The sequence below is a fragment of the Callithrix jacchus genome, chromosome 12 (assembly GCF_049354715.1).
Source record: "Callithrix jacchus isolate 240 chromosome 12, calJac240_pri, whole genome shotgun sequence".
NCBI classification, from domain to species: domain Eukaryota; kingdom Metazoa; phylum Chordata; class Mammalia; order Primates; family Cebidae; genus Callithrix; species Callithrix jacchus.
The window spans coordinates 85074015-85090391 of record NC_133513.1 but is presented as its reverse complement, the minus strand read 5'-3'; the positions used below and the strand labels follow the sequence as shown (position 1 = coordinate 85090391).

At 41.0% G+C, this 16377-nt stretch overlaps 1 protein-coding gene and 1 pseudogene across 1 annotated transcript in view; one reads left to right on the top strand and one right to left on the bottom strand.

The window, feature by feature from the left end:
* The window catches only part of MARCHF5 (membrane associated ring-CH-type finger 5), a 63127-nt gene that overhangs the window by 30713 nt on the left and 16037 nt on the right, over positions 1-16377 (bottom strand). The window contains exon 2 of the mRNA XM_035268469.3: positions 13319-13521. Coding sequence (XP_035124360.1) covers positions 13319-13521 — 203 coding nt within the window. The remainder of the gene's footprint in view (positions 1-13318; positions 13522-16377) is intronic.
* LOC100414920 (prohibitin 1 pseudogene) lies at positions 2021-2941 on the top strand (annotated as a pseudogene).

Below are 16377 nucleotides of genomic sequence, written 5' to 3'. Positions count from 1 at the left end.
GGTCAGAGGTGGAGGCTGACATATGGAAACTATACTTTCTGCTCAATTTTACTCTGAATCTAAAAACACTCTAAAAAGTAAAATCTATTTAAAAATAACAAAAACAAGCCAGGCATGGTGGCTCACCTGAGGTCAGGAGTTTGAGACCTGCCTGACCAACATGGTGAAACCCTGTCTCTAAAAAAAACAGAAAGAGGAGCTGGGTGCAGTGGCATGCACCTGCAGTCCCAGCTAATCAGGATGCTGAGGCAGGAAGATCACTTGAACCCATGAGTTTAAGGCTGCAGCGTACTATGATTGCATCGGTTAACAGCAACTGCACTCTAGCCTGAGCAACATGGCAAGACTGAAAAAGAATAAAGAAGGGGGCCAGGTGCGGTGGCTCATGCCTATAATCCAAGCACTTTGGGAGGCTGATCGGGGCAGATCACAAGGTCAAGAGATCAAGACCATCCTGGCCAACAAGGTAAAAGCCGATCTCTACTAAAAACACAAAAATTAGCTGGGTGTGGTGGGGCACGCCTGTAGTACTAGCTACTTGGGAGGCTGAGGCAGGAGAATCTCTTAAAACCGGGAGGTAGAGGCTGCAGTGAGCTGAGATTGCTGCAGTGAGCTGAGATTGCGCCACTGCACTCTAGCCTGGTGACAGAGCGAGACTCTGTCTCAAAAAAAACTTGAGCTCAGGAGTATGAGACCAGCTTGGACAACATGGCAAAATCCTATCTCTATAAACAAAATACAAAAACTAGGTGGGTATGGTGATAAGCACCTGCAGTCTCTGCTACTTGGGAGGCTGAGGTGGGAGCATCATTTGAGCCCAGGAGGTCAAGGCTGCAGTGAGCTGAGATTGTAACACTGCACCCCAGCATGTGACAGAGTAAGACCCTGTCTCAAAAAAAGACAGATCTGAGGTCATCAAATTAATCTTCCACCTTAAGGAACAAGAAGGAGAAAAGTAAACTAAACCCAAACCAAGCAGAAGGAAGGAAGGACATAAAGATTAAATGGATAAAAACGAAACAGAGAGTAAACCGAAGAATAAAAGAAAAAACCGTGACAAATCATTAGCTAGACTGACCAGAAAAAAAAATGAAAAGATTTGAATGACTAAAATCAAGAATTAAGGAAGGGACATTATTACCAATCTTAGAGAAATGAAAAGGATTAAAAAATACTATAAATAACTGTATGCCAACAAATGAGATAACACACATGAAATGAACAAATTCATAAGATATTAACTATCAAAGCTAATTAAAAAAGAAATAGAAAATATAAATAGACCCATAAGTAATGAGACTGAATTAGTAATCAAAAAATTTCCCATGAAGAAAAGCCCCAGACCAAATGGCTTCACTGCTCCCAAACATTTAAAACACCAATCCTTCACAAACTCTTCCAAAAATATAAAGGAGGGATCACTTCCCAACTTATCCTATGAGCCAGTATGATTCCAGTACCAAAACGAAAGATATCACAAAAAAACTACAGACCAATATCCATTATGAGAACAGACACAAAAGTTCCCAACAAAGTATTAGCAAATATGACCAAGTGGAATTTATCCCAGGAACCCCAGGCCGGTCTAATAAGAAAATCAACTAATGTAATATGCCATAATAGAATACAGAACAATAGTCACATGATTATCAATAGACACAGAAATAACATTTGACAAATCCCAACACTTTTTCATGACAAAAGCCCTCAACAAATTAGGAATAGAAGGAACATTCTCAACCTGATAAAGGCCATCTCTGAAAAACCCAGTTAACATACACTCATGTGTTACTCAATGACGGGGATCCACGCACAGGGATAAATGTGTCCTTAGGCCATTTTGTAGTTTTGTGAATAACAAGCCGATATGGTATAGCCTATTTACACACCTAGGCTATATGGCATATAGCATACTGCTCCTAGCCTACAAACCTGTACAGCATGTTACTGCACTGAATACTGTAGGTAATTATAATAAAATGGTAAGTATTTGTGTTCTAAACATAGGAAAGGTACAGCAGGGGGAATTCATGTGGAGGTAAGAGTGGAAGCAGGTGTGAGAGGGTCCAGCAGAAGAAAACATGGCTGCCAAAGTGTTTGAGTCCATTGGCAAGTTTGGCCTGGCCTTAGCTGTTGCAGGAGGCGTGGTGAACTCGGCCTTATATAATGTGGATGCTGGGCACAGAGCTGTCATCTTTGACTGATTCCGTGGAGTACAAGACATTGTGGTAGGGGAAGGGACTCACTTTCTCATCCCATGGGTACAGAAACCAATTATCTTTGACTGCCATTCTCGGCCACGTAATGTGCCAGTCATCACTGGTAGCAAAGATTTACAGAATGTCAACATCACTCTGTGCATCCTCTTCCGGCCCGTTGCTAGCCAGCTGCCTCGCATCTTCACTAGTATCGGAGAGGACTATGATGAGCGCGTGCTGCCGTCCATCACCACCGACATCCTCAAGTCAGTGGTGGCTTGCTTTGATGCTGGAGAACTAATCACCTAGAGAGAGCTGGTCTCCAGGCAGGTGAGCGATGACCTTACGGAGCGAGCAGCCACCTTTGGGCTTATCCTGGACGATGTGTCCTTGACACATCTGACCTTCGGGAAGGAGTTCACAGAAGCAGTGGAAGCCAAACAGGTGGCTCAGCAGGAAGCAGAGAGAGCCAGATTTGTGGTGGAAAAGGCTGAGCAGCAGAAATAGGCGGCTATCATCTCTGCTGAGGGCGACTCCAAGGCAGCTGAGCTGATTGCCAACTCACTGGCCACCGCAGGGGACGGCCTGATTGAGCTGCGCAAGCTGGAAGCTGCGGAGGACATTGTGTACCAACTGTCACGCTCTCGGAACATCACCTACCTGCTGGCGGGGCAGTCCGTGCTCCTCCAGCTGCCCCAGTGAGGGCCCACCCTACCTGCACCTCCACAGGCCGACTGGGCCACAGCCCGTGATTCTTGACACCGCCTTCCTTCTGCCCCCACCCCAGAAATCACTGTGAAATTTCATAATTGGCTTAAAGTGAAGGAAATAAAGGTAAAATCACTTCCAAAAAAAAAAAAAAGGAAAGGTACAGCAAATGTATGGTATAAAAGAGAAAAGATGGTAGGTCGGGCGTGGTGGCTCCAGCCTGTAATCCCAGCACTTTGGGAGGCCGAGGCGGGTGGATCACGAGGTCAAGAGATGCAGACCATCTTGGTCAACATGGTGAAACCCCGTCTCTACTAAAAATACAAAAAATTAGCTGGGCATGGTGGCGCATGCCTGTAATCTAGCTACTCAGGAGGCTGAGGCAGGAGAATTGCCTGAATCCAGGAGGCGGAAGTTGCGGTGAGCCGAGATCGCGCCATTGCACTCCAGCTTGGGTAACAAGAGCGAAACTCCGTCTCAAAAAAAAAAAAAGATAAAAGATGGTATACCTGTGTAGAACACTTACCATGAATGGCGCTTGAAAGGCTGGAAGTTTGGAAGTTGCTCTGGGTGAGCCAGTGAATGGTTAAAGAGTGAATGTGAAGGCCTAAGAGACTACTATACACTATTTTTTTTTGAGACGGAGTTTCGCTCGTTACCCAGGCTGGAGTGCAATGGCGCGATCTTGGCTCACCGCAACCTCCACCTCCTGGGTTCAGGCAATTCTCTCTCAGCCTCCTGAGTAGCTGGGACTACTGGCATGTGCCACCATGCCCAGCTAATTTTTTGTATTTTTAGTAGAGACGGGGTTTCACCATGTTGACCAGGATGGTCTTGATCTCTTGACCTCGTGATCCACCCGCCTCGGCCTCCCAAAGTGCTGGGATTACAGGCGTGAGCCACCGCGCCCAGCCCTTATTTTTTTTTGAGACAGAGTCTCGTTCTGTTGCCTAGGCTGGAGTGCAGTAGCACGATCTCAGCTCCTTGCAACCTCTGCCTCCCAGGTTCAAGTGATTCTCCTGCCTCAGCCTCCCAAGCAGCGGAGACTACAGGCATGCACCAACACATGTGGCTAATTTTTATATTTTTAGTAGAGATAGGGTTTTACCATGTTAGCCAGGATGATCTCGATCTTCTGACCTTCTGATCTGCCCACCTTGGCCTCCCAAAGTGCTGGGATTACAGGCATGAGCCACCGTGCCCGGCCAGTCTTTTCACCAATAACCATAGCTGTAGTGCACTGTACTTGATGTTTTGGTCAATAATGACCACAGTGGTGGTCCCCATCATATTGTAATCAAGCCAAAAAATTCCCATCACCTGGTGACATTGTAGCTGTGGTAACGTAGTAACCCAATGCATTATTCACCTGGTTGTAGTGATGAAGCTATAAACAAATCTACTGTACTGGCAGTCATATAAAAGTGTAACCTAAAGTCACATGCACACGAATGTTCATTGCAGCACTGTTTATAATAGCAAAGACTTGGAACCAACCCAAATGCCCATCAATGATAGACTGGACAGGGAAAATGTGGCACATATACACCATAGAATTCTATGCAGCCATGAAAAACAATTGTTCATGTCCTTTGTAGGGACATGGATGAACCTGGAAACCATCATTCTCAGCAAACTGACACAAGAACAGAAAATCAAACACCGCATGTTCTCGCTCATAGGCAGGTGTTGAACAGTGAGAACATATGGACGCAGGGAGGGGAGCATCACGCACTGGGGTCTGTCGGGGGAAATAGGGGAGGGACAGCGGGGGGTGGGGAGTTGGGGAGAGATAGCATGGAGATAAATGCCAGATATAGGTGATGGGGAGGAAGGCAGCAAAACACACTGCCACGTGTGTACCTATGCAACAATCTTGCATGTTCTTCACACGTTCCCGAAAACCTAAAATGCAATTAAAAAAAAAAGTGTAACCTATAACAATTATGTGCAGTATATCATACTTGGCAATAAATGACTATGTTACTGGTTTATGTATCTACTGTACTCTATCATTACTTAAAAAACCTTTTTTTAAAATTTAGCAACAGGGTCTCACTGTATTACCCAGGCTGGAGTACAGTGTCATGATCATAGCTCATTGCAACCTTGAACTCCTGGGCTCAGGTGATCTTCCTGCTTTAGCATCCCAAATAGCTGGGACTACAGGTGCATACTACCAAACCTGGCTATTTTTTGTAGAGACACTGTCTTGCTTTGTTGCTCAGGCTGGTTTCTCTCTTCTGACTTATAGCGACCTTTCTGCCTTTGCCTCCCAAAGTGCTAGGATTACAGGCATGATCCACCATGCCCAACCACTTCTTCTTATTTCAGAGTATACTTCTACTTAAAAAAAAAAATTGTAAAACAGCCTCAGGCAAATCCTAATGCCCAGAAGAAGGCATTATTCTCATAGGAGACAGCAGCTTCATGTTTGTTTTTGCCCCTGAAGATCTATCTAGTAGGACAAGATATAGAGATGAAATACAGTCATATTAATTGATTAATAATTAATATTAATTGATGATATCACCTGAGTCTGTGTAGGCCTAGGCTAATGTGTGTATGTGTTTCTTAGTTTTTAACAAAAAAGTTTAAAAATAAAATTGTTTTAAAAATATAAAAGATTATAGAAAAAGGATAATAAAGTTTTGCACAGCTGTACAATATGTGTTTTAAGCTAAGTGTTAATACAAAAGAGTCTAAGTTTTAAAAAAATCTCTCTCTCTCCTAGCTGGGACCTCAGTGCATACCACCATACCTGGCTTTTTGTTTTTTTGTATTTTTTGCAGAGATTAGTATTTGTCATGTTGCCTGGGCTGGTCTTGAACTCCTGGGCTCAAGCTCAAGTAACCACCTGCCTCATCCTCCCACAGTGCTGGGATTACAGTTGTGAGTTCCTAGCCTTTTTTTTTGAGACAGGATCTCACTCCAATTACCCAGGCTGAAGTGCAGGGGCATTATCTTGGTTCAGGGAAACCTCCGCCTCTTGGGTTCAAGTGATTCTAGTGCCGAAGCTTCCCAAGTAGCTGGGACTACAGGTGTGCTCTTACGCATGGCTAATTTTTTATATTTTTAGTAGAGATGGGGTTTTGCCACATCGCCAAGGCTGGTTTTGAACTCTGGGACTCAAGCAATCTGCCTGCCTCAGCCTCCCAAAGTGCTGGGATTACAGGTGCAAGCCACTGCTTGCAGCCAGGGACGTCTACTTTTATCACTTCTATTTAATACTGTACAAGAGGTTTATAGCCAGGGCAACTGGGCAAGAAAATGAAATAAAAGCATTCAGATTGGGCTGGGCATGGTGGCTCACACCTGTAATCCCAGAACTTTGGAAGGCTGAGGCGGGTGGATCACCTGAGGTTAGGGGATCAAGACCAGCTTGGCCAACATGGTGAAACCCCATCTCTACTTAAAATACAAAAATCAGCTGGGTGTGGTGGCACATGCCTGTAATCCCAGCTACTGGAGAGGCTGAGGCAGAAGAATTGACAGAACCTGGGAGGCAGAGATTGAAGTGAACTGAGATTGCCCACTGCACTCCAGTCTAGGTGACAGAGTGAGACTCCATTTCAATGAAAATAATAATAATAATAATAATAAAGCATTCAGATTGGGAAAGGAGTAAAACTATCTCTGTTGGCTGGGCGGAGTGACTCATGCCTGTAATCCCAGCACTTTGGGAGGCCGTGGGAGGCGGATCATGAGGTCAGGAGTTTGAGACCAGCCTAGCCAATATGGTGAAACATTGTCGCTACTAAAAATATAAAAATTAGCCGGGCTTGATGGCACGTGCCTGTAGTCCAGCTATTTGGGAGGCTGAGACAGAAGAATCTCTTAAACCTGGGAGGCAGAGGTTGCAGTGAGCCAAGATTATGCCACTGCATTCCAGTCTGGGTGACACAGTGAGACTCAGTCAAAAAAAAAAAAAAAAATCTCTGTTCACCAATGAAATGATCTTATATTAAAAAATCCTAAGGAATCCACCAAAAATAAGAATTAAGGAAGTTCAGCAAGGTCACGGGATACAAGGTCAAGTTACAAAAATCAATTGTTGCTGATTCTCTTCCAAGAGGAAAAAAAAAACCTATAGAGTTAAGAAAACAATTCTATTTACACAATAGTATCAAAAACAAACAAAATATTTAGAAACAAATTTAACAAAAGAAGTACAACACCTGCTAAAAACTACAAAACAATGTTGAAAGAAGTTAAAGAAAATAAATCTTGTCTGGGTGCGGTGGCTCACACCTGTAATCCCAGCACTTTGGGAGGCCAAGATAGGCGTATCACTTGGGGTAAGAAGTTTGAAACCAGCTTGGCCAACATGGTGAAAACCGGTCTCTACAAAAAAATACGAAAATTAGCCGGGTATGATGCGCATGTCTATAATCTCAGCTACTCAGGAGGCTGAGGCAGGAGAATTGCCAGAACCCAGGAGGCAGAGGTTGCAGTGAGCCGAGTTCATACTACTGCACTCCAGCCCAGGCAACAGAGAAAGATCTATCTCAAAAAAAAAAAAAAAAAAGTAAAAGAAAATAAATCTACTGTGAATCAGTCCCTTGAGAGTTAAGATCTCTCTACCTTTTTAGAGATGCTCTCTTCTGAATTCTTCTGCCTATGCAAGGTTATTACCAAGTCTCAAAGTTTATGGACAGCTTTTATTTACAAAACAAACTTTTTTCAGTTGGTTGGTACTCATGTTTTAAAGCAATGCCTTTAAAATTTAATGTGCATAGAAATCACTGATCTCATTAAAATACAGATTTCAGCTGGGCATGGTGGTTCTTGCCTACATTCTCAGCACTTTGGAAGGCCAAGGGGGTCTGAGAGGGGGATCCACTTGAGGCCAGGAAGTTCGAGACTGGGCAACATAGTGATTCCCCTTCTCTAAAAAGAAAAAAAAAATTAGCTGGGTTTGGTGATACATGTCTGTAATCACATCTACTTGGGAGCCTATGATCACCCTCCTGTACGCCAGTGTAAGCAACAAAGCAAAACACTGTCTTTAAAAAAAAAAAAAAAAAAAAAAAAAAAGCAGGATTCTATTCAGTAAAATGGAGATGGAGTAAAGGTGTGTTCTGCATTCCCGATTACTCCCAGACGATGTTAATGTTGCTGGTCCTCAGATCGTATTTTGAGTAGCAAGGTTTTAAGTAGACGCATACATACAACTAGCCTAACTCACTAGAAAAAAGCAAACGGTAACATGGCGGCAAAAAGTGAGAAGGATAAAACTTTGATGAATCCTATTAAGTTTTTCACAACTGAGCACAATAAGTAATTCCTTATTAACAATGAAGAACACACACTTTTAATACCTCTTCATTCCTGCCATGACTAAGTACCAGAAAAGATACAGAACTGGCCAGCTAGCCAGCCAGACTGGGACTAAATCCATTTGAAAAGTTAAAAAAATAACACAAAATCTGCTGCAGAGATCATCCCACGGAATATTAACCAACACCACCTTTCCCTCTCTGTATCTTGTGCCTTTTATTCCTTCTTCTAGTCAGTGTTTACCAAGTGTGTTTGGAGACCAATGGCAGTCCCCGGCAATCTATTAACTGGTCTATAGACAGTTTGAGAAAAAAGTGATAAAAGTTTTGATTAAAACCTTTCACAGCCAGGCGCAGTGGCTCACGCCTGTAATCCTAGCACTTTGGGAGGCCAAGGTGGGTGGATCACAAGGTCAAGAGATCGAGACCATCCTGGTCAACATGGTGAAACTCCGTCTCTACTAAAAATACAAAAAATTAGCTGGGCATGGTGGCACGTGCCTGTGGTCCCAGCTACTCAGGAGGCTGAGGCAGGAGAATTGCCTGAACCCAGGAGGCGGAGGTTGCGGTGAGCCGATATCACACCATTGCACTTGAGCCTGGGTAACAAGAGCAAAACTCCGTCTCAAAAAAAAAAAAAAACAAAAACCACCTTTCACAAATTTGAGAAGATTATGACTTTCACAGAAATCCTTTAGGTTCTTTAATGCTGTTATACTGTAAGCACCACCCAAGCTTTACACATGGATAAGTTAAGAAAAGACTATCATAATAAAATGAAAAGGAAAGGGCTAACATACTTCCACAACCTGTGAATTGTTTACATTGATTAAACACATATTTTGTTGTTCGTATCATGTTGTGTTAAATCTCAAATTTAGGGAAATGAATCAACAGTTCAAAAGAGTAAAAGAAAAAAATTGAAGAGTAAAACTGAAAAATTAAAATACATTTAACTCAGAATGCCATAAATGATAACAGTATGATTTTATAGTGAAGACTGATCTCAGAATGGGCTGTGACTGGTGAACTAGGACTGATTACTCTGTACTAGGAGACATCCTTATTCCCACTGTACTGTGATACATTGTTAAATAGGGACAAGAAGCCACTGAAGTGTTCACATAATTTTCAACCACTCCAGTAAACCAAGCAAAGCCTCCACTAGGAATTCTGTCATTAAAACAGCAAAATAATAGTCAAAAGTGCTTCAACTTGCTCGTTTAACCAGGCTGGAGTGCAATGGCGCAATCTTGGCTCACTGCAACCTCTGCCTCCTGGGTTCAGGCAATTCTCCTGCCTCAGCCTTCTGAGTAGCTGGGATTACAGGCACGTGCCACCATGCCCAGCTAATTTTTTGTATTTTTAGTAAAGATGGGGTTTCACCATGTTGACCAGGATGGTCTCGATCTCTTGACCTTGTGATCCACCCGCCTCGGCCTCCCAAAGTGCTGGGATTACAGGCGTGAGCCACCGCGCCCAGCCCTACTTCAACTTTTTTTTAACAAAACAGGTTTAACTACTGTCAGCTGCAAAATTAATGACAAACATGCTCAGATAGAAATAAAACCATCTACCGGCAAAATTCTATCATCAGATGACACTACTGGACATTATGTGCTATGTGTGTTATACAGAGAGGAACAATTACTATCATGGATGTATGCTCTTAAGTATTTTGTTTTATGGCTGCATGAAGCCACTAGTGTACAGAGTATGAATCAACTCTTAGCATATACAACTGTAGTATGTTAATCAAGAAATACAAGCAACTTTTTAAAAGTTTTTAGAAGAAGATATTTTCTTTTACCCAACAATTATTTCTGAACCTTGACTTGAAAAGTTGTGCTGGAATCACATGGCTAGAGCACTAGCTTTGTATGCAGCAATGAAGAGCCCACCACCTGAAAGCCAATTCACACATGGCTTCATTTACAGACAACAGCTGGCTTGAGTCATTGTTAGTAACTGCAAGGAAAATTGTGAATATAATTAAAATTGCAGCCCTTGAGCAGATACCTTCAGTATGTTAAGAATGCAGAAGCAGGCTGGGCACATGGTGGCCCATGCCTGTAATCCTAACACTTTGGGAGGTCAAGGTAGGTAGACTGCTTGAGCCCAGGAGTTTTGAGACCAGCCTGGACAACATGGCAAAACCCCATCTCTATTTGGCGGGGCGGGGCGGGGTGGGGGGGGAGGGGGGGGAGGGGGGGAGAAAGCAGCAGCAAATAAAGACTCTGTTTTTCCGTTTTCCTCAAGAGGAAATATGCTAACAATATCTACTTGAAGGATACACTGTTTTTTTCTTTTCTTTTTTTGAGGTAGAGTCTTGCTCTGTGGCCCAGGCTGGAGTGCAACAATGTGATCTTAGCTCACAGCAACCTCTGCCTCCCAGGCTCACACAATTCTCTTGCCTCAGCCTCCAAAGCAGCTGGAATTACAGGCTCCTGCCACCACACCTGGCTAATTTTTGTATATTCAGTAGAGACAGTTTCACTATGCTAGCCAAGCTGGTCTCGAACTCCTGATCTCAGGTGATCCGCCTGCCTCGGCCTCCCAAAGTGTTGGGATTACAAGTGTGAGCCACTGTGCTCAGCAGATATTCATTTTTTTATAACAATGATGATGTCATTAAAACACATCTATGATTTTAAGTGGCTAACTCAAGTGCCATACCTCTATCACAGACAGTATAGTGACTAGCTTGAACATATCATTTGAGGGTACAATTATAATTCTCTCTCTCTCTTTTTTTCTTTTAAGGATAGGGTTTCACTCTGTCGCCCAGGCTGGAGGGCAGTGGTGCAATCACAGCTCACTGCAGCCTCGAACTCCTGGGCTCAAGTGATCCTCCCACCTCAGCCTCCCAAGTAGCTAGGAATTACAGGTGTGCTCCATCATACTTGGCTAATTCTTTTTTTTTGTAGAGATGTGGTCTTGCTATGTTGCCTAGGCTGGTCTTGAACTCCTAACCTCAAGCAATCCACCCACCCCAGCCTCAAATGTGCAGAAATTACAGATGTGAGCTACCATGACTGGCTACAATTCTTTTTTGTTGTTGTTGAGACAGGGTCTCACTCTGTCTCCCAAGCTGGAGTACAGTGGTGCAACCACAGCTCACTGTGGCCTCCACCTCACAGACTCAGGGAATCTTCCCACCTCAGCCTTCTGAGTAGCTGGGCCTACAGGCATGTGCCACCATGCCCAGCTATTTTTGTTTGTTTGTTCTTTTTTTTTGTAGAGATGGAGTTTCACCATATTGCCTAGGCTTGTCTCAAGCAATCTACTCACCCCAGCTTCCCAAAGTGTTGACATTATAGGTGTGAGTCACTGTGCCAGTCACAATTCTTAGTAACAAAATACGCAGACTAAATCATGATACAAATAGCTTAACCAAAGAATTTTGCTCTTTTCTAACAACTAGGTAGACTTGAAATCATATTCAATTACTGCGCTAAACCTGAAAACACAGTTCCTAGAACTGAATTCAACCAAAAGGACAGATCTACACATTGCCATCTCCTTAAAATGTTCACCTTTCCTGTTGAGTGTCATGCATTTGTCAACTTGATGTAGTTTTCAGTGAGAATTCTTGTGATAATTTTTGTGTCCATTTGAATATCTAAAACATCTAAAAGAAATACCATATACTTGTTGATTTTCCCAAATCTGTAATTCAAAGATGGGGCTATCTAATTTAGTAAAACTAAGAGCAAGAAAAGAAATTGGTTAAATAGGAAACCTTAACTTGGACTTTGAGACTTTCACCACATTAATGGTGGTGAAATTAATGTGGTGAAAGACTGTAGCAATCACTGCTTTTTCTGATAGTGGTTTAAAAAGACTGCTTTGATCTTACAATAAAAACGTTTTGGATTATTCTTCTGTGTTTATCTAAAATCAGTGGTATGCATTGAAGACCCATCACATGGTCCATAAATTCCCAATGTTTGAAAACACTACTTTCTCTACTATACTACTTTCCTTTCATAGGAAGCGATCATTTTTTCCTGTGCATGTTAGAGAAAAAGACAACCACGGAAATTTTGTTTGCCCTTATTAATCTTCTCACATTAGAAAAGCACTTCATTATCTGCATTTATGTTGCCTCATTTTCAAAAACATTGGTCTGATTTCAGTATGAATAACACTTATAAAAAACAATGTATCAGGGTGGGCGTGGTGGCTCACGCCTATAATCCCAGCACTTTGGGAGGTGGAGACGGAAGGAACAGGAGGTCAGGAGATTGAGACCATCCTGGCCAACATGGTAAAACCCGTCTAAAAACAAACAAAGAAAAAAACAGAAACAAAACCAATGTATCTAATAATTATTTCCAATTTTTCCTGAATTCCTCTGCCCCCAAAGCCATTCTTTCCTTATGACCTTCCCAGAATCCAAGCTGCCTTCCTACACCTCTTGGTTACAGCCAAGGGTTAACTGGCATGGTATAAACACCAAGCCAAGAGATTGACACCAATTTGTAACTGTATGGCTGTAATGGAACAGGCTCATTCAACCTCAGCCTTAGTTATACTGCTGCTAAAGAAGCAGTCTTATACTGCTTCTTATAAGCAGTCTGCTATACTTTTTTTTCCCATGCTAGGCCTGTTCTCCAAGATCTTTGGTTATTTCTTAACTGTCACTTCATAGAAAAGGGACAGCAGTATTCATGAAAGAAAGCACACATATTGGATTCCAAAAATAAATTTAACTTCATATCTTATTAAATCTTTAATGTCTCTACTTTTATTACTTAACAGGAAGAATTAAGGAGAAGTATTAGAATATACTACTGCTTTCTTTCTCTTATACCACCTGTCTCCAGAGAATTAAGCTAAGTCAGCTTTTTATTATAGCTTTGTTATTCAATTATATCCACACAAGTATGCAAGTTCTCTGTCAAATAAAGACAGTATACAGACAAATGGATAAATTTGGGGATATATTAAGGATACTGTTAGCAAAACAAATAAATGTCTCTGACATTCAGAGAGGAAACAAGAGAAAGAGAATATAGAAATTCACACACACACACCCCCACAAAACCAAACAGGTGGGTCATTTTAAAATAAACTTGAGACCATAAAGCTACATAAATATATCTGTGTTGTTTTTAAAGATATTCTTACCCAACTTTGGAAAAACTATTAGGTATTCAGCATTGCACTGAGGACATGCCACTCTGGCTGTACTGTTTCCTCTTTGCTTTTCATCCACCCAGCGTTGAAGACAGGCCTGGTGAACCCATTTTGTAGATCCTCTGCACCTGCATGGTCTCACCCATTCAGCTGTTCTATCATCTTCATCAGTAGCAAAACAAACCCAGCAACTTCTGTAAATTAAAAGATAAAATGACAACATTTATCTATACGTCTCCAGCCTCCTCCATACTGCAGCTCTTACTTAATGGGATAAGCCTACTATGTTATATTACATAATCTCTGTCCTATATTAAAAGACTATGGAGACAAAACAACCAATACATTCCCACTAGAGCAGTTTCTACCTTTTCTGTTTTTCCTTGTCTTCCTCTACAGAATTTTACATTTTCTGAATTTTGTTTTTATGTAATCTCTTCTATCTTTTCAGTATTTCTTCACCTTCTCTAATGAACCAGAGTGTAAGAAGACATACCTCAAGGTGCTTTTGTTTTATAAGACCTAATAATTCTTTGAGGAATAGTAAGCACAGTAATATTTTAAATTCAGCGTTCTCCCCAGTTCAGCACCACCAATCTCTTGCGCTTGAAAAAACAAAGTATTACACAAGTGATTTTACATATGGTCTCATTCCATTTTCAGCTGAGGGGAAAAAAAAACCCATTTCTCTTTCTGGTAAAGTATAAATATATGGGGAAAAATATTACATTTTCAAAAAAGCATAAAGGAGATAAAGATATCAAGTTTTTTTTAGGATAGCAATATGATAAATTTGGGTGTACATGCTTGAAATCTGAAATCTACAAGTATCAACTCTGGGATGCTTATATTAATAAAAATAAAATTCTATCGAGATGGGTAATTTTAAAACATTTTCCCACTTTGCTTTTAAGGGTACTTCATGAAGTCTAATTTTTTTCTTATGGAATAAGGTTGCAATTCCTCAGTTTTTCTCCCAATTAACACAAGTTTTGACATCGATTTCCATTAGGGCAAATACAGTTAATTCAATGAGACCATTCTCTCCTTCCCTCCATTAAAATATGTACTAGTGGAAACAACTGCTAATTAAAGCATGTTACCTACTGTGCACTTTTCACTTAATTGGATAAGTGGCTTCTATCAGAACAACTAGCTTAACTATGCTCAGTGGGAAAGACTATATAGTCAGGTATTACAGATGGGTGAGGTCTCCAGTCCTTGTGGAACAATGTGAATTTCAATTGTGTGATCCAATTATAAATTTTCAATTCTAACAGGAAAAAAGTTGAACTAAATCCATGGCAACGATATTTAAAATTCAGTCAGGTTTCATAAGATCTAAGCAAAATTAGAACGCAGGTAGCATTTGTTTAGCATTCTGACCCTTCTGACCCACTTTAGCTAAGCTGTCTGGGCATTCACACTGTCTTATGATTGTCCAAAAATACCCTGTTTTTTTTGAGATGGAGTCTCACTGTTACCTAGGCTGGAGTGCAATGGCGCGATTTCGGCTCACTGCAACCTCTGCCTCCCGGATTCAAGCAATTCTCTGCTTAAGCCTCCCGAGCAGCTGGGATTACAGGTGTCCACCACCACGCCAGGCTAATTTTTGTATTTTTAGTAGAGATGGGATTTCATCAGCTTGGCCAGGCTGGTCTTGAACTCCTGACCTCATGATCCACCTGCTTCGGCCTCCCAAAGAATATTTTCTTTTTTAAAAAAAAATAATCGTTATAAAATATACATAAAATCTATTTTAGCCATTTTTTAGGTTTATAATTCAGTGGCAGTAAGTATATTCATACTGTTGTGCAACCACCAAGACTACCCATGGTAGGACTGGGTGTTAATCTATGATTTTTGCATAAAACTTCAATTGCTAAGTATACTAGCACATAGACTGGTTGAGATGTTGCTAGTATATATTTTTCCCTACAACTGAGGTAACTTTGTGAACATATTTGTATACATCTACAAAATGGAATATATCATTTTAGCAACAAAATATTGACAGAATATCTAGACTTTTCATTCTCATACTTTATTTCAACACATATATAGCTAAGTATGGGTACGTCAGCATAACTAATCGGTATTAAGGTGAATCAAATTTTAAATTAATTCAATTTCAGTCAATAGAAAAATAAAATACATCTACTCATACAATCTTAGTACTAGGTTGAATCAACTGAAATAGTCTACATTAATCTGTTTTTGACCTAGAGAAATGATAGGTCAAATTTCATATTTCAATCTAATGAGAATACGTGCATAGCTATTATATTCCTCATAAATTCTAGATAAGGTTTATTTTCCCCCAAGATTTTTTAATGAAAAATTTCAAACTTTCCAAAAAACGCCAAAAACTGTTCAGTGAATACCCATATAACCAACACTTAGATCCTATAATTCTTACCATTTTGCTATCTTTCCTTTCTCACACATCCATTCACCTTTTTTTTGCTGCATTTCAAAGTTGCAGGCATCAGTATATTTCAGCCTTAAATACTTGTACGGCTTTACTTTTTAGAACTTACATTTAAAGCATACACTTCTTCAGATTTTTTCTAATTAATTTCATAGCTATGGTAAATGAGATAGTTGAATGATGATTTATAGTGGGAACTTATCAGGAGTTAGGCTTTCAGTTGAAATAGCAATGTCAGATGTGTGTGAACCAGAGCAACTCCATCTTGAATAGGAGCTGAATAAAATGAGGCTGAAACCTACTGGGCTGCATTCCCAGATGGTTAAGGCATTCTAAGTCACAAACTGAGATATGAGGTCAGCACAAAATAGAGGTCATAAAGATACTGCTGATAAAACAGATTTCAGTAAAGAAGCCAGCTAAAACCCACCAAAACCAAGATGGCCACAAGTGACCTCTGGTCATCCTCACTGCTACACTCCCACCAGTGCCGTGAGTTTACAAATGCCATGGCAATGTCAGGAAGTTACCTTACATGGTCTAGAAAGGGGAGGCATAAATAATCTACTCCTTGTTTAGCATAACTTCAAGAAATAACCACAAAAATGGGCAACCAGCA